At 45.2% G+C, this 22064-nt stretch overlaps 1 protein-coding gene across 1 annotated transcript in view; it reads right to left on the reverse strand.

Moving 5' to 3' along the window:
* Nucleotides 1–13623, reverse strand: part of KIT (KIT proto-oncogene, receptor tyrosine kinase) — a 56513-nt gene extending 42890 nt beyond the window's left edge. Inside the window, exon 1 of the mRNA XM_075709157.1 lies at nucleotides 13557–13623. Coding sequence (XP_075565272.1) covers nucleotides 13557–13623 — 67 coding nt within the window. The remainder of the gene's footprint in view (nucleotides 1–13556) is intronic.
* Nucleotides 13624–22064: the final 8441 nt, after the last annotated feature.

A 22064-nucleotide genomic window follows, 5' to 3' on the forward strand; every position in this document is an offset into this window, starting at 1 on the left:
AAACGAAACAGCTCTAGATAATACCAATCGGAAATGCAGGTCAAATTGCAGGGATATGATTAAGGACAGCAGAACGTTCCTGTAACAATTAAGGGATATGCAAACAAAAAAAGCTTTGGCTAAGGAGTGCACCATCCTGGAAGAGAAAAAATGTTTCATGCGGGATCTTTTCAGCCTCAGCCACAACACTGCTGTAGCACAGAAAAGCACGTCAGGTGCAAGCCCGCATCATGCTCACAAGCAACTGGAGACCATCTCCAGCTGCCAAGCAAACAAAGGAAGTGGGACTGCCATGGAATAAGATGAAGAGTCAAGCGGTGTGGATTTTATTCCCAGCTCTGCCACAGATTTCCTGCACAACCTTAGGCCAACAGGTTAGTCCCTCTGTGGCCATTTCCTCTTTCAACTCTTATCTAAACATTAAAACAAGAACAAGAAGTTTGTGGCCGCTCTATAGCACAACAGATTGCTTTCAGAGAAACAAAACAAAACAAAACAACCCGGTGCCTTATCCCACCCCCTTCCACATTAAAGTTCCCTCAAACGTCTCCAAGGACAGGGGCACAATGCAGCTTCACAGTACAGCCACAACCTGCTCACACCCAGTACCAGCTGTTCTGCCAAGCCCACAGGACTGGCAGCAACCTGCCAGCAGGTTCATTGCTACCCAGCAAGAGCAAATCCCTCTCCCTGCCTCTCCCAGGCCTGGGACACACTGTAAGGGCACAGCAGGCTCTTTGAGATTCTGCCTCGTCCCCTTGTGGGGGTCCATAACCTTCATAGTCACCAGCAGTCCCCATGTAAGCTGTACAAACACTGCACAATGAAAACAATGACCTGACCATGACCTGATCCTGACCATGATTGCTAAACCAGTTAATGTTCTTCTATGACAAATGCACTGAGGAGCTAAACTTCAAGCTAAACGTCCACAACTTTCGTGTAAGATTGTGGTGATTAGATACTATTAGAGAGACTACTTTCTTTTCAGTGCCTATTCATTCTGGGCACTGGGTTCATTTCAAGGGCTATCACACAGACCTTACTCACCGCATTTTTCAGTTTCTCATCTACAACAACATAAGAGAGCAGAAACAAGAGATAGGCTTTATCAGTTAAAGTAGTGGCACTGTTGTAGATGCAATGGTCTGGGGATATCAGCAAGACATGGCTTGCAGGGAGGTAATATCCTCTTTCAGCATACCCAGCACTGCTGGAAAAATGAACATGTTTTCAGACACACAAGTCTCCTGCAGGTCTGAAAGAAAAGCAGAAGCAAAAATGTCTCTTTTACACTACTGCAGAATTCCTAGCCAGAAGCCTACCCGGTCTTCTTTACAGTATTAGTTGGTCTAATTGAAGAGTACTGCCTTTCCCACTCTGTCTCTCATTTGTTAAAGCCACCATGACATTTGACATACGCTATGATGGAGAGGAATTTAAGACCTTTTCAATTATATTGTCTTTGTCCTGCCATTTCATGCCCCAAGGAAACAAATAAAGTGTCAAACTCGCATGTTAATCACTCTGAAACAACTTTAATTTACTCTGATATCTAAAACCTCCCAGATTTCTCAAAGGAGAGATGCTATCATATGCTTACTTGTTTTGTTCCACTTCACTGAACAGACACTCTCCCTTATGCTAGATGAAAAGTTTAGCAATGGCAAATGTCAATTTTAAATGATTTGATCTGAAAGCTACATCAGATCCTGTTTCAGCTATGCTGCGGGGGAAAAGAAGGCTAGCAGTATAACCTTTTACTTCACAGAAGAAACCGTCCACTCCAACATACATGCTAGCGTCTTCCCCAAAGACACAGACCAAAAAAGACCAAAGACGTGATTGTCCCCTGCAAGCATCACGGACTCTCGGCATATATAAATGTCACAAATCCTTGCTGATAGAAACACTGACTGGCTCCTCTGCCCCAATTTCATCTTGGAGACTGAAAAATAACTTAACTGTCACCGGGCATGTATTACAGGGTCTAGACTGATCAGGCGTGCCCGCAGAACTAAGTGGTTTGTTTCTAACCCACCTAACAGAGTCAGTGCCATCTGCTGACCAACAGACTCTTCAATGCCGTGTGCTTCCCAAGCAGAAATGCTCCCGCGCTTGCCCTTGCTCTAAAGTTTTGGATCCTCAGAGGCTGTATGTTACTAAGCAGAAAACCAGGGGAGAGGATTAGTGGGGGCTTTGACATTTACCCAGCTGCATGAGGGCAACCGCTGTCTTCTCATCCAGCCTTCCCCCCCCGTAGACCCTTCACCCCGAACGGGAAGGGGGCAGAAGAAGGGCACTGTGGAGGGCAGAAGGCGGGAGCTTGCCAGCCCAGCACTCAAAGGCGCAGCCAAACCGACTCCACCATAAAGGAGAAACGGGTATCCCCCAACACAAAGAGCGAGTGTGGAGCCAGCCAGCTGATTCCCACCCATGGCAAACCCAAGAGAGGAAGTGGAAGGAGGCTGGAACAAAGGCTGTCTTTATCATCTGTGGAGGCATGAGCGTGGGCAACCACAGAAGCATGGACCTTGGCTGTGGCTGTGAGACACCCCCTTCTGCAGTGACGCCCCATGGGATGCTTTGGGATTGCTCCTACACCGACCTGCCTCACTAAACACCTCACACCCTGGGAGGGCACTCCACAGGACAAACAAAAGGCACTTGGTGTTTACTCCTTGCAGAGAAAACAGCTCTGATGACTGAGGAGACACCAAGCTACACCTCCAAACGAGATGTGGTTAACCAGAAGAAGCCAGTATTAGAGGCAGGTGGCAAGAAGACAAAGCCAGCCAGCTCTCCAGCCCCTGCATACCCCACTCTCCCAGACAGACAGACACAGGAACTTCAGGCAGGACAAGCGTGAGCACCTGGGCTGATCCCCGGCTTGTGGGTGGAAGCCAGCAGATGCTCCCGCAGAGGGTCTGGTCGCAGCAATTAGCAATGCAGCTAATTGTACCTTGCTTCCTCACTTCAGAAGCAGGCTTAGCAGAGCAGGTGCTGCACATGACCTCCAAAACAAACATGTGAGACTTGCCCTATACATGCAAGTGCAACAGTCCCTCAAGGCAGGGGGCTGGGGGAAGTAACTCTGCCTTCCGGAGACAGAGACGCACCTTCCTCTTCCCCCAGCCACTTTGTTTCCACTTGCTGGGGTGAGGAAACTCCAGCCATGCAAACAGGCCGCTTTTCCTGCCTAGCATGCAGCTTTCCCTTTCTGATCGGCATGCCTCACTCTGCTAATAGAGGCATTTGTCAAAGGCAGACACGTAGCTGAATATAATTCTAGTTTAGCACATATACTAACCGGCCACGGTACGATCAAATGGCATGCTCCTTTCCATGGCTGGGTATGATACCTTTCTGAATCCTCTTTTTCTGGGAAGTCATGGCTTTGGGGCTTTTTCTGGTGTTTTGGGGTTTGTTTTTTGAAGGAGCATCATATGTACTATAACAGTCCAGCCACTCATCTTGAAGCACAATGAGCAACAACCTATTCTAGATGATTAATTCATTTTATTACAGCACGTTGACGCACTATGGTCTCTTACACCTAAACTTCCCACCACAGAAGGAATTTAGGCAATGTGCTAATGAACAAAACCAAACCCCAAGCACGACTGACCTATCACATTTTTTTAAACTAGAATGGTCTAAGCTTAAAACAACTACCCGCTAATTCTTACTCAAAGAATACAGAGGAGAGATAAATATATGTGTATGTACACACACAAGTAGGATATGCAAAAAAAGAGCAACTGTTTGCCACAACACTTGTCAGCATTGAGATTTATACATTTAGACTGATCCTTACTCCCACTGAATTACTGCCTTCTTCCAAAATCACTTATTAACCAGCTGTTCCAACAGTTAGTTTTATCAGCTGTTAGACACATAAATAAACAAATTATAAAGTAAGTACGGAGAATGATTAGAAGGAATGGAAAAGTGCACTAATGCATAGTGTATTCAAATTCAGCTGTCATTCATCCAGTCTATTCCTTTAATGGCTTTTTCTTCTCAATTCTCGTCGCTGACATTTACATTAAAAGGTGCAGTATCTTTCAACTTCCATTTTGAACGAATGTTCCTTGTGATGAGCAACACGGGCTTGAAAGCATGTTTTCTGAAATGCGTGAAAAGGTAGTTTTAATGAAGAGAAATGAGAAAACTTGAGAACAGTGAATCGTTTTGCAATCTGAATTAATGCCTATTTGGAAAAGGCTCAACTGAGGAAGGAGATGTAAGACTTTTGGCAATGTGAATTCTAATTATTTCAAGTCTTGGCAGTAATTTTATCAAATAGTAGCAATTTCATTAAAAGGTGCACTGGTAATCATCTACATAAGGCCTCCAGAGGGGAAAATATACCAATAATTGCATAATTATGTTATCATTGCTCTTATGATGGACCACATTAAATACCACAAAGAGGAGCAATGCTTTTTACTTTCTCTAGATATTCAGCTCAGTACTTTTTCCTAGAAGATTACAGCAATAAACAAGACTTTCAGATTAATAAATATGTTCAAGAAATTTTGCAGAAAAGACACAGCTTTCTTTTATGTCCATATTACTTTGTATTCTCTTTTCCTTCACTGCAAGAACTGACAGATTCATGAGAAAAATTCTGGGTTTAGTAATAAGATAGCTAAAGTATTTATATAGCTGTGTTACTGAAATACAAGTCACTGCATCACGTCATGTATCCACATGGCACACAGATCCATTTAAGAAGCAGGTTTTGGAGTACTTCCATATTTCTCCGTATAAATTAACTTCACCTATTCAGTGATTTTTAATAAGCCTGCAATAAGTCAGATTTCCTTTGTCTAACCAGTGCATAAATTTTGCTGCTAATTAGGATGTTGTTAAAATTTTCTCGTAAAAGCGTTGTCTTACAGACAATACCAAACCTAATAAACGCATTTTTAATGTGTTAGTATTACAGAAGTATCTTTGCACGTGCCTTCTGAAACTGTGACTAGGACAAATTCTGGGGGATTCATCAGCAGGTTCTTCAGAACCTCCTAAGGTAAACAAATCTTGCTAACACTCAGCAAGATCTGTCACTGATGTTGTCTTGGAAGTACCTTGAATACAGAGACTTAGATATTTTTCTGACAACCCAGTTTTGTTTCCCCCGTCGTCTTCTGGCAAGGAGATACGTAACTCGGCTATTGAACTTAATCTCCAATGTCAGCAGAAGTCCCACTTACATATTTTGCTCACCAATTGTACTGTATTTCCTAGTTTACTAATAAGCCCTATCATAAACTGCATATACATGGTATATACAGGTAGCTGCTTATTGAAAAAGTGGCCCTCCTTCCTACCCCCGGAGAGATACACGAGAGGGCATCGCGCTGTGGGCGCACCCTGCGTACCTGCCGAAGCAGGGAATCCCACTTCTGATGGTCCCTAGTTTATGGGAGGAGACCAGAAATACAGGGTTTACTTCTGCTCCTTCCATTTGACCTCTTTTATTATGCTGCTTACCTCAAATCCTAGGTATGGTGATATTAGCATTATTGCAAAGTCAGCAATGTTATGTATAATACCTGGAAGTCAGACGTGCTATGGAATAGGAAACTTCAACAGCTTGTGTTACAATAAACACTACCGGGAGGAAGCTTTTATTTTGTTGAAGATAACATAATTACTTTTCAAAGTTAAAAAGTTATGCTCATCCAGCCACAGAAAGCACTTTCATGCCATATAAAATAGCAAATAAGGAGGCAGCAAAAGTAGACAATCGGGCAGTCGCTGAGGAGCAGAAACTGACTGCCTCAGCACCACGTCCTAGTGCAGAAGAGCATCTAAGACATATGAACAGAACGACTTCAAGTAAAAATACCATATTAAACTGCATATTTAATATTATAAGTAAAAATGCAGCATTTTCATAATGCCTACTTTCCTTTTAAAATGTAAAAAACATTCAACACTGATTTTGAAAATACAACAACATAAATTAAAATTTACACCTCCTCTAATCACTAAAAAAAAAAATCAAAGGCAAAAAAGTATTCAAGCTGTACATTTGCTGCCAACATTTTAAAGATAATCACACTACTGAATTCATGGAAGTCAGTAGCTGAGCACCTCTAGGCAGGTTGTGCCACAGCAATAAACCAGCCTTCGGCATCTGGAGTTTCCTAGCAGGTGCAGAGAAAATATTTTCTTTATTTCAGTTCATTCAGTACAAGTCAATTAAGCAACTAGTCCATTCAAAGAGGAGCTACTGATCAGGAGTTGAAAAAAAAAAAACCATGAATGTTTCTTTCCATTGCCATTCTAAGAATAAAAAGAGGATGAGATGGACTAGTTCTAAAATTTTTACAGCACAGAGATTAGAAACCCCAGTTTTGACTACAGATAGGCCTTTCAGACATTAATTCTTTATTTCAAAACATTTCTCAATGAGTTTTTTCTTCTGAATTGGCTGGCTTCTATGTGGTGCTATTTATCTAACGGAAGAACATTTCAGAACATTCTCGTTTCCTTCATTGTAATCGATGTAAATCATCGTAAAAAATCAATTATCTAATACAAGAAATGTCAACACTTTCTGTTTTCATACTAAAACGTACACAGGAAGAATCAGAGTAAGTGCATCTGTAACAAGCTACATAATTGCTTAAATACAGGCACAGCGATTAATCAAAGTAAGTATAACATTGAGTGCAAAGGCTATATTTAATTAAAACTTTATCTCAATGGTAATAAAGGAGGTTAAACCTTTCTTTACAAAATGATTAAGTACAAATGCAAAACAGTTAAAATGAGGCTTACTGTTGGCTGATTTAAATCATGATTAAAATCAGATTACAATGCTTTGAATCAAATTGAAGCACACAGTAGATGGGGAGGTAACTATTTTGTTAAACCTGGAAGCTCTACACTTCTTACCTGGAGTCAGATGTCAATTTTACATATCATATCTTGAGGAAATGCAAACAAGTTGGAGAGGGCTGAGAAGAAAAAGAGGAGGAGTTACAGAAGATGCACCAAAAGAAAAGGCTGAAGAAGTTATGTCTGTTCATCACAGAAAAGAGAAGTCAAAGATGTGATATTGTCAATGTGTAAAATGCTATTTTAAAGAGGATGGTGATCGGCAGTTCACTATATCCACCAGAGCAGGGAAAAAAATGGATGAAATTAAGCGAGCAGCAAGGGAGATTTGGTTAGGTATCAGGAGAAGCTTTTGAACTTTAACAGTAGAAAAAATGTGTGGTAGACTGCACCACAAGTCTGCCTTAGAGCAGGTTAGATAAAAGTCCACCTGGGAAGATCTGCTCTATCTGACCCGGGGAGAGCAGGGGACAGACCAGATGACCTCTGCAGGTCTCCTCCAGCCTTACTCTTACAGTTCTCTAGGAGCATCCTAAGACTTGCTGTGTCTCTTAGAAACCCAGCTGTGGGAGGCGGGTGAATGCGTGAGAAAGTCAGAATCCATTCAGCAAAGAATGAAGCTTCTAGTCCTGAGGGCTGCGGCCAAAAACTTCAACATGTGACATTGGTGCAGCCATTAACTACTGAACAAAAAACAGATTAAGAGAGACAAGTGCAAGTTTTTGATCTCATGATACCCTTCAGCAGGAACCTAGTTAGTTCTGCATGGCCTAAGCATGCGAATACCCAAAACACTTCTATTACACAGCTCATTTGGACCTTTCTCCTCCTCTGAAACATGCAAGCTCTAAATGACAGGTTATAACCAAAAAGTTTCATTTTTTTTTCCAGTGTGGCTTTTGCACAAAACTTTTCTTTAAAAGAAGTCCACTCCATGTCATGAGGACCATGTTCACCCAGCATGAGTGGAAGAGCACTCTTAGCTTAAGACAATTACTGATGGGAAAAGAAAGCGGATGTAGGACTAACCTGGCATTTGCCAGGCTTCCAAAGAACCTGTAAGAGATGCATCCCTCTGACCTTCAAATTTCCCTGCCACGGTTTTCATCTCCTCTTAACTTAAATCAGCCCATGCATCCTCTTTATCACTTAGATTTACAACCGTCAGTGCCTAGTTGACCAGCAAATTCTTCTCCATATCAGATATTTAATGGTGATATTACATGATTACGGACTCAGCTGTCAGATGACATTTAAAGTCATAGACATTTAACGCTGTCAGCCCCTCCAATGGCAAAACCCCCTGTAGCTGATAATTTTACTAAATCATAGAATCATTTAGGTTGGAAAAGACCTTTAAGATCATCCAGTCCAACCATTAACCTACACTACCAAGTCCACTCTAAACCAATCAAGGGTAGACTAGACTAAACCATGTCCGAAAGTGCCACATCTACCTCTTTTTAGTTACAATTTTGAGGAATGATCTGTATGGAGCAGCCCAGGAGTTGCATAGCATGGTAGCAACATTTGAAACTTTGCCATTATTTACATGCCCATAAGAGAAAACATAAAGATAATATAACCAAAAGCCTTATGTGGTGCACAAAAAAATTCTGTTGCGACACGAAAAACATCATTAAAAATCAATGTAAAGGTATATCTGAAAACCTATGTTTTCAGAATGAATCAATATAATCCCCAAGAGTAAGTCCGCTGAGAGATTAACATTTACTGTGCTTTCTAATTGGTATACCCTAGAAAACAGGAGTCGCGTTCTCCCTTCAAACACAGATGTTTACACTCCCCTTACGCTTTTATCACTTAACGGCAGCAATCTTGGCTGGGGGACAAACAATACACTTCGGTTGCCATTAGGCTTGGCAACCGGCCAAAGAGACTACTCACACGCGTAAAATTGCGTTCATTTATGACTGTTTGCAGGATTCATTGTCAAAGAGGGTCCTTTCGGAAAAAGCCCTTCTAGTTTCCTAAAAGTCACTGAAAAAGCCAACCACAATACTTCTGCATTCAAATAATATAGAAGAGTAATACTACCCCTTTTATGTTAAGTCCTAGTAATTTGCACGTGCATTCTCTTTGGATTTTCTTAAATAAATGTCCAAAAGATGTAATACACTGAAATCTGGATCACCATTTTCATTAGATGCCTTTAGCATCGTCTCTCCCCTTTTGCCTAAGGTTACAATGAACAGTTTAAGCTCTATTTAAGGCTGAAGAGACTCATCAGGGGGAGCTGAGTTTCTGAAGGACAGAAACAACTGCAAGTTGTTTCTTGTGCAGGGGAATATTCAGAAGGACATTCAGAAATTACAAAAATGCAGTTTTATACTTAAAGGGAGAGGGTACTTAGAGTAAATGCAATGCATTAGGATATTAGACCTCATTTCCTCTAGCCATTCTCTGAACAGCTGAAAGAGACTTAAGGAAATGAGTCAAAATCCTGGAAGATGTTTATACTAGATGAAAAAGAAAACAACATCTGTAAAATCATGTGTCTCACACACACAAAGCGAGACAATGTGCAACACTTGATCTCTGCAATGGCATTCATCTTCATGGACAGGCAGAAAAAGCTGCAAAGTGGCTTAACCTTGAGCAATTACTGCCTCTCTTCTACAAAAGATTGATATGAGATTAGATCGGTTGTCGTGTATTATAGATAAACATATATGTTGAAACTCCTTGATGCTGCGCAGTTCTTGTTTTATCCAGAATTTGTTATTCCTTACCTTCAGATTACACCAGAGTGTTGACTGAATGTTCAGGCTAGAAAGCAGCTTTCCTTCAAACTACAAATGCGTAATATTTGGTATTTAGTTTGACAGCTCCAGATATGCCTTAAAAATCTTCTGAATAGCTTGCGCTGATGAAGAATTATAGTTCAGACAGAAATCCAAAGAGTATAGAGGTATCATTAGAGTCTCACAACAGATCAGAGAAAGAAAAGGACAAGTTTCACTACCAGAAACTCCTACCGACTGGAACATGATTCAGATGTTCCTCCTAAGACCTGTCCTAGTTTGTGTTTACATGTGCTAAAGACATATCCTTTCCGATTCCACCTGTATCCTAGTGCAGTATGTCCCTTCTGGAAGTGACTCAGGACCCTTTGATCACTCCAGGCACCTGCAAAGCAGCATTACTGTTTGGACAATCGACGATAGGTTTCTGGGAGGGCTGAAGCAAGGTGGAAAGCCCACGGAAAGCCAGTATAACCCAGTGGTACTACAGCTGCAGTCATCTGTCGACGAGAGGCTCCTTCTTGCGGAATGAGCACGTGGAAATGCCTCCAGTCTCTATGGATGGTACTTAAACGGGATGCGAATGAGAGTCTCACTTCTTGCCAAATTTATCACATTATTTATTATAAAGCCTGAAGCAAAAATCACTTACGCACTTGCTGTGAGAGGGTTCCCAGTTGTAACGGAAGGAAAAAGAGTCGAGCATTGAGCAATCTTTGACATTTCCATTCTGCTCCTGCCAGTGGCTTTGGGCCACATTTCTGTGCAGGACAATCTGCGCTGCCGCAGGGGAGGGAGGAAAAGGAGAAGGAGAGAGCAGAGGTGGAAACGGGGGAGTAGGGAGGGCAGTGTACTGAGACCGTTTTCGGGGATCAAGGCAGCAACTGAGTGACAGCAATTAGAATCCTCATCAAGTTCAATCTTCCTCCTTCAAGCCTCCTCCCTCCTGGCTGACAGGTAGCAGGAAGCATTATGAAAACAGACATTCTTCCCCCTGGGCACAGGGTGAGCCTCTTATTACTCTGCAGCCGACTGAAAAACAAGGCTATATTGATGGATGCTGAAAGGAACCATGTCCAGCCTTCCATGACCGCAGGATGGAAATGCCACAGAGACTCTGGCAGAGTACTGAGGGGTGGGCGAGAGGGTGAGCCTTGGGGGAGGACAGGAGAGGCACAGAGAAAAGATCGTTCCAGAACATTGCATAAAAGGAGGACTAGGCAATGCCCAAATGGAGGGAAAAGTGGAAGCATATGTCAGGACGCAAGAAAAACAGAAAGTAGTAAGGGGCTGTGGACAGAGGAGATGAACGGTTTACCCTCCAAGAAGCTACATTAAGCTCTGTTTTCTACATCCTTCTTCCCTACTTGCCACCAAAGGAAGAAGCTCTTGACTAAAAGCCAAAGAAAGATATTTAATATAAATTTATGTACCAATAAACAACAGGATGGGTCTCAGTAGGGACTATGGGAGATCATCCAGTCCAAGCGTCTGCACTGAGGCAAACCCAAAAGTAACCCAGGGTCACGCTAGCTCCAAAGTGATCCAGCACAGCAGATCAGCTCTGTCCTGCCTGTCACTTCTGATGGCTCCTGCGCCCCTGCCAGATATCACTCTGATACCTTCTCCAGCACAAAACTAGCCCTGAATATTTCTACATCTGTGTGATACACAGATGATGCACATACGTACCCAAAGACAGTTGTCTTTTGCAACAGCAAGTCATTTATGCCTACTACACAGTGTATTTGTGTCTACACAAGTTTATCTGACATGCCCCTGAGGTGAAACGTCTCCCGCAAGTAAGTGTCTGAACCCAGAACCAGAGGAAGGATCACAAGACAGGTTCCCTTCTTGCCTCTCCAGTACGCTGGGGCCTGCATCTCATGACTTCCAGGAGATGCTGGCAGTCTGACCTGTTTCTCACGCTTTCCTTAAGCACAGTCTAACCTTATGATGAAGGACAACCTTCAAGTGCAGGCAAGAAACACATGAAGTAAAGAAAGTTGGTGGGTGTTAATAATTTCAATGTTTTTATTCGATTTTTTTTTATTTTTTTAAATTTTATTATTATTTATATTATTATTTCAAGGAATAACCCATTGGTAGGAGACTCTCCCATCCCTGTGGCCAGAGCACTAGCTTTTTGCAGACATATGTGGGTATTTCTCAGTAGGAAAGTCCAAACCAGCAGGCATCACACTCCAGATTATCAATAAACAAAAGGGAGAAAACTCAGAAAGTTACCCAAACAAAACTATTAACAAAAATGTTCCCAAATCAACTACTGCCCCCTCTCACATCCCAAAGTAAAAGTGCTTACAATGAAGAAGTGTAAATTGTCACTACTGTTAGTTCCTGGTATTTTAGTTTTATTTGTTCCCAGCAGCCTGGGCAGAGACTTGCGGAGCCCTCCCCGGCTGCTCTCACACCGGTTGCTCTGCAAGGTTCCTCTCTGTTGGTGGCAGCAGACGTCAAACACCTAGCCCTGTGCATCGCTTCCCTGCATCTTCAGCTCGCTCTCAGCTAAGGAGCAAAATACACTTCCACGTTATCTGCGTTCAGACTTTGGTGCACAGGGCCAAATTCCTCCCTGGGTGCAACTCCTCAAGCGCTAAGCAGCAAGCTCCTTACGGCACCTTCCTCTGTAGGCCTCCAGATGCCTCTTAAGGCTACAAACCATGCAACAAGCTGCACGGCAACTCCAAAAGCCATGTGCAAAGTTGCCCGGCACTGCAGCCAGGTGCTGTGTTTAACATCACTAGCCCTGTGCACTACGGCCGTGAGGTTAGGCAAGGAAACCCCCTTTTATCAAGGAAGTGGAAGGCAACCTTTCAATTTATACCCCACGCACCAAAGTTTCAGCACTGACTGACCTCCCGAGGGCCTGAGCGGCACCGCTCGCCCTCCTCTTCAACGCGGAGGAGCGGCAGTGCCAGCGCAGACCGGCTCTGATGCCTTGTCCCGCGGTGAGCCGCCGGCCCGGCCCCTCCGCACCGCGGGGCACGCACCCGCCGGGGCGCAGCGGGGCAGGGACCCCCGGGCAGGCACGCACCCGCCGGGGCGCAGCGGGGCAGGGACCCCCGGGCAGGCACCCACCCGCCGGGGCGCAGCGGGGCAGGGACCCCCGGGCAGGCACCCACCCGCCGGGGCGCAGCGGGGCACGGACCCCCGGGCAGGCACCCACCCGCCGGGGCGCAGCGGGGCACGGACCCCCGGGCAGGCACCCACCCGCCGGGGCGCAGCGGGGCACGGACCCCCGGGCAGGCACCCACCCGCCGGGGCGCAGCGGGGCACGGACCCCCGGGCAGGCACCCACCCGCCGGGGCGCAGCGGGGCACGGACCCCCGGGCAGGGACCCCGGGGCAGGGACCCACCGGCGGGGCGCAGCGGGGCAGGGACCCCGGGGCAGGGACCCACCGGCGGGGTGCAGCGGGGCAGGGACCCCGGGGCAGGGACGCACCGGCGGGGCGCAGTGGGGCAGCGAGCCCATCAGCCCCCCCCCAGGGAGGCTTCACCTCCCCCGGGGAGCGCCGGGCACCTGACGGCGGCGGCTCGTTGCCTGCCTATTGTTAACGGCGGGGACATTTTGTACCGATTACCAGAGAGTTTATTGTCAAAACAGCCCGGCCCGGGGCGATGGGGGCGGCGTGGGGGGTGGGGGGGTCCCTGCCGACCCCTCTCCCAGCCCCGGATAACCGCGCACTGCAAACAAAGGACTTTTTTTTTTTTTTTCTTTTTTTTTTTTTTTTTTTTTCCCCGCCGGGGCGTCCCGCAAAGGCGGCGGGGGGCGATGCCGGGGCAAACCGCGGGCTGCCGCCGCGACTCCCGCCACGCCGCTGCCTCCCCCCCCCCCCCCCCCTCCCGCCGCCGCAGGGCCCGCCGGCGCCGAAGTTTTCCCCGCAGCCTCCCGCCCGCGCCCGCGGCTCCCACCTGCGGGGAAGAGGCTCAGCAGCAGCACGGCGTGCGCCAGCTCCCGGGCGAGGTACGCGCCCTCCATGCCGCCGCCGCCGCCCCCCAGAGCCCGGCGCGGCGCGGCTGCCGCTCGCAGCGCCCGGCGCGCAGAGATGCCCGAGCCCCCGCGGGCGGGCTGCGGAGTACAGCCGGCCCCGCCGCGCCGCCGCCGGCCCCGCCTCCGCGCCCCCGCCCCGCCCCGCCGCGCCGCCCCCCGCCCCGGGCATGGGCGCAGGTGAGAATCTCCCCCCCCCCCTCCCCCGCCGAAGGGGGTGTGTGCTGGTTTGCCTCGGGGGGGGGCTTCCCGTAAAGACCCCAAATACCCCCCCCCCCCCAAACCAGAATGATTTCAAAAAGCAAAACCCCGAATATGCACGCAGTGCTGTGGCGGGGGGGGGAGCTCGCCCTCCTCACGGCTTCTGCCGCGCTGGGCAAGTGCTGCGGGTCGGGGTAAGCAGCTGCTGAGGAGGGGTCGGGGCTGTGGGGCTGGGTAAGCGCAGGGAGCAGCGTGGTCCGGGCCGGGGGCGGGGGCGGGCAGGCCGGGCATGGGGCCTGGGGACAGAGGGAACATCCCTCAGAGGGCAGGTTGCAAGTCTGTGTAGCTCCGAGTCCTCGCTGATAGCTCCCGGAGGTGTCGCAGCAGATTCTCCGTGCACCACAGGTAACGCCTCTGCCCTGGCTCACGCCGCTGAGACCTCAAACTCTGCCTGCTCTGGGCCGTCACCTGTTAAGGGTCAGTCAGGGCAGCAGAAGTGAGACTTAAAAGTATATGCTGTGACACAAAAGGAAGGCTTGAAAGAACTGGCTGGTTTGGTATGGAAAAGAGAAGGCTGACAGGGAGCTTAAACATGGAAGAGGTTCTTACAAAGAGGATTGTGAGCAATTGTTTTTCATGTCCCTCAAGGGCAAGATAAAAAGTAATCCATTTAGTTCTTAGGGAAAAAAAAAAAAAAAAAGGAATGACTTAAATGTTAGGAAAGCACTTGCAAAGAGTAAGGAGAATTTAGTCTACAAATGCACTGCGGAGAAGAGGTTGTGGAATCCCACAGAGGGAGTTTTTTAAGCACCAGTGAGACGATTGACGACGAGGATCTGGAGGCACTTGCTTCTGTAGCTGCAGAGCTGGAGTGGAGCTGCTTTTCAGGCAGAAATAACACAAACTGCAGAAATGTCTGTCTTCAACACTGCTTTGTCAGTCAGTGTCACACACTGCTGAGGTGAAAAAAAGGCATATAGGTGACTCAGGCAAAGGAGTCATCCATGCATTCACCAGCTGCGCTCTGCCCGGGTATCCGCAGGCAGCGCGCTGGCAGGCAGGTGGGGGAAGGACACACAGACTGTCAGAAAACTCACACCAACACTTCTGGATGCACAGAAAGATGTAGGGGACACATGGCAAAACCTTCACCTGTGGAAAAGCGTAAATGTAGACTTCTTGAAACGTGTAGGTACAGATCAGAAAAGTTATTGAAGGTAAATTATTCTTTTTTTTTTTTTTTTTCTTCATCTTCTTTTCTTTTTCACTCCTGTCACATTTTTTCCAAGGTTAATAGCACTGTCCCATATGGTCCAGCATGAGATGAAAGTCTTGTCTTATATGTTTAAAATGGCGCTCTCCATTTCTTTACTCTCTTTCATCTCTGACAGCCAGTCTCTTTTGATGGGTGAATCCTTCCCCTGCTGCAAAACGGAATACATTTTTGCTAGCACACCAGCAATTTCAAAATCAAACATCATTTTAAAATCATATTTCTCACTAGGTGCTAGCCTGATCAAATTAATTCCAAGTAGAGGAAGAAAATAGCTGAAATACTTAGATTTTTAGTGCACTCCAGATTTTCCAGGTGTCTTTGGGCTTTGTTTTTGTAGGAGCAAAAAAGGGAGTTGGAAATTTTTTATATAAATACCTGGAGCATTTACAGTTTAATTTCTTAAAGATGCAAAGGCAGCACACAATATGCTATGAGAGGTTTCCACTGAAACATTATCAAGGAACATGTGACATTGTTATTGTGACAGGTTTCTCCCTGTTCTTCTTGATTAGTGCTCTTTCAGTTAGTGGCTTGTCTTTATGTCCTGCACATCCCTGATCACATGAAGCCAAACTCCGCATGGCCCTGCATCATGTGCCTCATTTTCATGAGCATTAGCTGAATGTTAGACATCTCAAAATCAGAGTGGCAACAATATTCTCCGTGTACTTTGCCTGACTATAAATAGCTACAGTAAGTGGGAAACAAAGGTGAATTGGTTTTAACCTTGCCACTTCATTTATTTTTAATAATCGTAATGAGGAACGGAGTTGCCCTCTGTCCAGTGTATTGCACTGAATGCTGTAAGTCCTCTCATCCGTATTCTGTTTGCATTATAGAAGAAAAAGAAAGTTTCGTAAGCAGCGGAGGATTCTCTTAGGTCTTTTTTCTATCTTTGTCCAAAATATGTGAGCTTAAGCTGAAAAGGCTCTTCTCTGCATTTGCAGCCGGCCTCACATGTTCCTCTCTTCAGTCGTCACTATGGTACTGTGGCAGTACGTTAGGACAGGTAATGCCATCTTTCCTCATCGTCTGCTGGAACCAACTTGCAGTAGGTGGATATTTTAGGGGGGGGAACAAAGAGAGAGGTCTACAGACTTTGGAGGCAATGGATACAGATTTGGAGATACAAATGATAAGCTTGGAGAAATATATAAAACTCTGTATTTGGAAAGCTCACTTCAGTTTGAAATCCTTGAAGTGATTTAACACACATGAACCAGCTCCATTGAATAGTCAATTCAAAAGATTGCTTTTACACATCCATGGGATTGCTTACTGGAGTAAACACTGAACAGATCGATAGTATCGGTAAGATTAAGCTAATGTCATTGAACAACTGGTGCCCTAATGAGGGACTTACGTTATTTCTGTATCTGAATGAAAATGCATTTGGAAATTAGCTAGTTTGATGGCTTTAAACAGTTTATTTGTCAGGGCTATGAAAACCTTTTTATTCTAAATCTTTACAGCATAAATAATCCGTGGCATCTATTTTATCTATGGCACGACATATCTAATGAGAAGAGAAGCAAATACCCTTCTGATACAGCCAATCGATGCCAGCTAGAATCCCTCCTGATAAACCCTGTGATAATGACTTCTTCTATAAGGTTAGAGTTTCCTTTTTCTAAATTGCAGATTGATAGATCTTAGTCTGGGGCATCGCTGTTGCATATAAAATGGCAGCCCCAGCAAGCCAGACAGCTCCAGAATTAACTCCTCTGTGATTCCTGAAGGCTCTGAGAAATTATGAGAGTTTGAAATGTGTATCGATTTACCAATGTTGTGTAAATGCTATCTAATCATTGGCATGAAAGTTTGTTAAGCTTTTTAAAAGTGAAAAGTGGTTAAGTTTCTGCCTTGTGCGTTCATCTAAAATAGCATTTCTGAAGCATGGCTGTCAGGAATGTCATATAACCACGGTGCAAAAAATATATACTCAGCACTCTGCTGTACCTTAATTTTAATCGACAAAACCATAGCTGTGAATTTTCCGAGCCTCTTGTTTATTAAGCAAAAAAAAAAATGTGTGAAATCTGCTGGTCTAAACTGTTGTTACGGCAAGGTATAATTCAGCTGGACCTGTTTTCTAGAAGCCTTGAGATTTCAGGACATCCCACTGCCTTTAGTTTTGTTAATTTCCAGTCTTCTACGTCCTCACACTGACACGTAAGGGTGGGTGAGCGGCAAAAATTGGTAGTATTTGATAAGCATATGTCTTAAAACTTCATTTGTCAATGGTAGGACTTTAATGTCTTCCGTGCCGTTTAACTGGAGAAACTTCCACTGTTTTTAGCAGGGATGACACTAAAATTAACGCAGATCAAGTGGACACCTTCATCTCCTTCCCCCCTGGAATACGAGCCTTCAAAATGAATCCATTCAGTCTTACTAAAGTGGGAGGTATCTCTTATTTCCTTTTAATGCAATTTTGTGAAATAGTCACTAAATCCCATTGTGCCCGTGATCTTAAATCAGCATTGCTATCCTACTTAATTAAAGAGTTTTCCAGCATCGAATGTCAAGAGCCGAGATATAATCATCATTGAAGCTTGAAATATATGCTGTTTTTAAAGACATCTCGTATTATCACATGCATAGCACACTATTGTAAAAACTGTCTTATCAGTATAAGCTTAAGTGGAAAATAAAGGCTCTAATCTTCTTGATAGCATTTTTTGTTAGGTTATAGCCTGCAATCTTACTAAGAAAAGAGATTTGTTTTTATGAACTGCCAAGTACAGTTCTTGCCTTTATCACTTGCTGCTTTATTTGCACAAGCCACTGTTGAGAACTGACTCCATGCAGCAACCTAGGTCTTTTCAAGTGTTGTTTTGACTTATTTCATTTTGTTGCTAGGCTTTTTTTTTAAAGGAGTTTTACCATATCAATATAATTGTGGAGAAACAGCTGATTTGGCTTCCTCAAAAGCGTTCTCCTTTCCCAGCTTGCTGCTCCTTCCCATCCTTCCCTGACCTTCCCATGCATGGCAGCTTTGCGCTGCAAACCTGGAGGGCCTTGTCCTCGCCCTCTCTGCCTGTTCCCAACAGGATATTAATGCCTCGGTTGCTGAAAACATATCCAGGCTCTGCATCTCATGACAAGAACTAACTTTGCTTTGCTGTTCATAAAGAGTCCTTCTGTGTTTTCTCACAGTGCTTTGCCATATCTGAAATCTAAATAAATGGCAGGCATTTTTCTTTTGAGGTGATTAAAGCCACATGAGATCCAGTTGACTCTTTGGCATTTTTGTTAAACTGCGCTATTTTGCGTATGAATTTGGGGATCAAATAAGAAGAAAGCTAAACAAAAGCAAAAGAACCCCCTTGACTGAGATGATATATGCCAAAAGTGTGAGGTGGAGAACAGGGTGCTTGTCTTGTCTGTGTTCTCTGAGTGGATAAACTGAAAAGCTTGCTTGTTTTATCATGTGTTGTTTGTCACATCGCCTCTCAAAGTATCTTTCTTTAACCTTTTTCAACTTAGCATTATTTAGGTATGTCAGAAATTGCTTGGATCCTTTTTAGCCTTGCAAGGCATCTTCCAAGTTCTTTCGGTCCCATTTTGTTTACATCTTTGTGTAGTTTGCAGAAATGTGTCGGTTCCCCTTTATTCGGCTTTGAAACTTGTTACTAACCTGGGTTGTACTTTATGGGCAAGCGGCCTCTCTTGACTCCCTCCGCCAGTGCTTCTCTCACATGCCTGGCCTGGAGCACTCAGCCTTTGTCAGGGGAGCATCATATGAGCCTCCCGCTCTCTCCCGGTCCCATCCTCAGCGCCCGCTCTGCCCGTCTCCTTGTACAGAGCAAGGCGGATTTGTCACAACCCTGCCACTTCGTCTGCAACAAGGATGTCAGTGTCCAGCCTTAAAACCGTTATTTATTAGAGTCAAAGCATTTCAGAGAAGACAGTTCTTAGAATAGTAAACAGGCTGCACATGTGACCCACTTACTATTTTTCATAGAAAGACCAAGAAGTCTGGTCTCCCTATCTGCTTTTCTGCAAAGCTTGTCTCAGTTTCTGCTCAGCTTTGCTCAGTTGCCAGGATGGCCATGGGCAACTGAACTTCTTAGAGACCAAGGCACTTTTTAGATAGCATCTCCATCTTTGAGCGGGTAACTCCCAGCTTGGGTAAAGCAAGGCTTGCAGTTTGCTGCAGATGGATGAAATATCCCCAGAGCTAACAGCTTCTCCATCGCCTCTCACTTCTGCCCCTGCAACATTTTGAGTCACCCCTACTAAATTAAAATGCTGTAGACGTTGTTGCCTTTCCGTATGTGATAGGTAACCCTTAGCAAGGCAACGCTGCAGTGTCTTGGGGTACTGCACAGCAGGTATGCACGTATTTACGTTTTCATTATAATCTATCTTCACAGTTCTTGGTAACCAAAAGTCTCTAAGAGCTTATTTTCCTATTAGTCTTATTCCATTTTCATACAGCTATCTTGTACTGCCGGAGGCCTTTGGGGCTTTGTTTTTCCAGCTATGTATATTTGCGAATGCACTGTGTATTATAATCCCCAAGCCCACAGTGCTGACAGACGGCAGGAAAAACATACACACCATTGGGAGAGTAAAGAGCAGTCAAAGGTGCCTCCCCATTAGGAGGGTCATGCCCATCACATTTATCTTCCAATCCACTATTTTTTTAACCTGTAGAAGTTTTTTTCAGTCTTTTTGATAAGAGTTTTCAAACTGTGATGGTGCAGTCACCTTTGGAAATTTCTGTATGTAGCCTGTTATGTAGCGTAAGTGAGCTTTTGCAGACACTTTCAACCACCTCCCCAATGGATGCTGGCTGTCCTGGCATCCTGGGAAGGCCTGGAATTGCATCTTGATGAATTTGCATTTTGATGACTTAGTTTGTCCAGGCTGGGTAACCAGAAAGAAAAAATCAGTTCGTGAAGATGCCCAGGAATAAAAATGGTATTTATCCCTGTGAGACAGGTGTTGTAAAGCCTCCTGATATTAATGAAATCGTCTAGATTTAGAAGGCTTGTGAATTTGGACCTTAAGAGGCAATATTCTATTAAATGAGATGGCTACTTCTCCTTTTTTGGGCCATATCAGTTCAGCATGCTCAAATTCAGTCAAATGAGGTTTAGGATACATTTTCTGGGACCATTTTTCTAGTTTTTCTCAGTACATTTAGGGACTTCATATTAAAACGATGCATTGCTGAGGTGTACAATGTTTATTTAGGTGTTTCTGCATGTTTTTCTGTACGTATCTGTCTGATTCGTGGTATAAACAACTGTGTTAATGTAAAAAATTCTGTTCTAAAGACCATATCTGGTTTTGTCCTGGTATGTTCAGCTGATTCTTTCTTGCGTGTTGTTTCTCCTCCTGAATTCAATAGCACTGCTGGCAAACCCCTAACCCCAGCTGCTGGCCTTGCATAAGGCCAGGCTCTGGCTTGTGTACAACTTCCCGCGCTCGGAGGACTCTGCTATTAGGAGGTGACCCCCAGCAGCTGCACCAAGGTGCATTCTCAGAGCTCACCAGCTCTCTGCACCTGCAGTGGAAAAGCCCTGCCTTCACTTCTGCGTGTCTTAAATCTTACAGACGGTTATATTTCAAAGCCTTCCTTCCCTGCCCCAGGTTCCTTAATTAACTGCCTATAGAGCCGTCCCCCACTGATAGGCAGCTGCCTTTGGGGAGGGAGCTGCTGTCACCTGGCAGCACACGGGACCGGTTTGGGACAGGAAAGTGGCCAACTAGAACTGAGATTTGGGATTCTTTGGGGTTCACATAGAAATTACGGCGCATCCCTTTGCCATCTGCTCCTTGTTGGAAATAATGCAAATGTAAATGTCAGTTTTGCAGCTTACGAGCCCGTTACCCCTCTAGGCATACAGCCTTTTTTGCTGGGGGGATGTGCATCCACTGGGACTCAGCTTTCGCAGCTGATAGCGTGGTTTCTGTGTCTGCCTCCATCCTGAACCACTCCTCTGTCATTCAGGCCTGCGTTTGTCACTTCACTTTGCAAGACGCTGGCTGTGAAATAGGCTTAGGAAGGTCCTGACCCTTCTCTCCCTAATTCTGTCCCCTGCTGTAGCATTTTAACTTGCTAGCTCTTTGTTTTGCTGCTACAGCTGTTTTGAGGAACCGCAGAAAAGGTTATTTTTCACCCCTAATCTAGTCCGTGATCTGGTTTACTGTGTGGCTTTGCAAACAGGTCTACTGCCAAACTGAGGGAGGAAAAGCAATGAGAACGAGCAGTGAGAAGGAACTTATGCTGGCTTGCTGCCAAAGCCAGCACCTCGCAAAAGCAAGCCCTTTTATTCTACAGGAGCCGGCCTTTAAATACCAAAGTAAATGCCAGGATGCTTCTATCTGAAGCCAGGTGTGAAGGTACTTACAGGTGATTTCCCCATTGTAGATGGACACCTAAATAGCCAGGGCAGTTTAAACAATGCAAAGCAGCAGGCCCGCTCCTCCTAGGAGTCGATATCTTGGTTATCTCGGAGCTATTTCCCCTGCCTCATGTCAGCTGGCCAATCATTCTGTGCCCAGTCCGGGCTGCTGCCGCCGCCGCCTTTATTTATCCTTATATTAAATGTTATACAAGGTGTCGATTATAGGTACAATCTGCTAAATGCATGATCTCTGATGTGTTACCAGCCCTCTCTGTACAGCCCACATATGGCCCATTGTTAACACAGATGTCAGCAGAGGAACAGCTTGCTTATCTCGCTACACCTCAGAGAGCTCTTCTCTCCCAGCTTTTGCTCGAATTCATGTGTCAGAAGCAGATCATTTGTTTGGGGCTTTGGGGATGAAATTAGTACAGCAATTAGGATGTGGCTGTGGCAAATGTCCACTCATTAGTCTATGACAACATGCACTGGATTTATGACAGTAACAAGAACCCAAAATAACATGGTAGGTTAGCTCCTTTCAAAGGCAAATTTAACAGGTGCTGTTTGCTGAATCTGAGTCAGAGTGTCAA

Source organism: Pelecanus crispus, chromosome 4 (genome assembly GCF_030463565.1).
Source record: "Pelecanus crispus isolate bPelCri1 chromosome 4, bPelCri1.pri, whole genome shotgun sequence".
NCBI classification, from domain to species: Eukaryota; Metazoa; Chordata; class Aves; order Pelecaniformes; family Pelecanidae; genus Pelecanus; species Pelecanus crispus.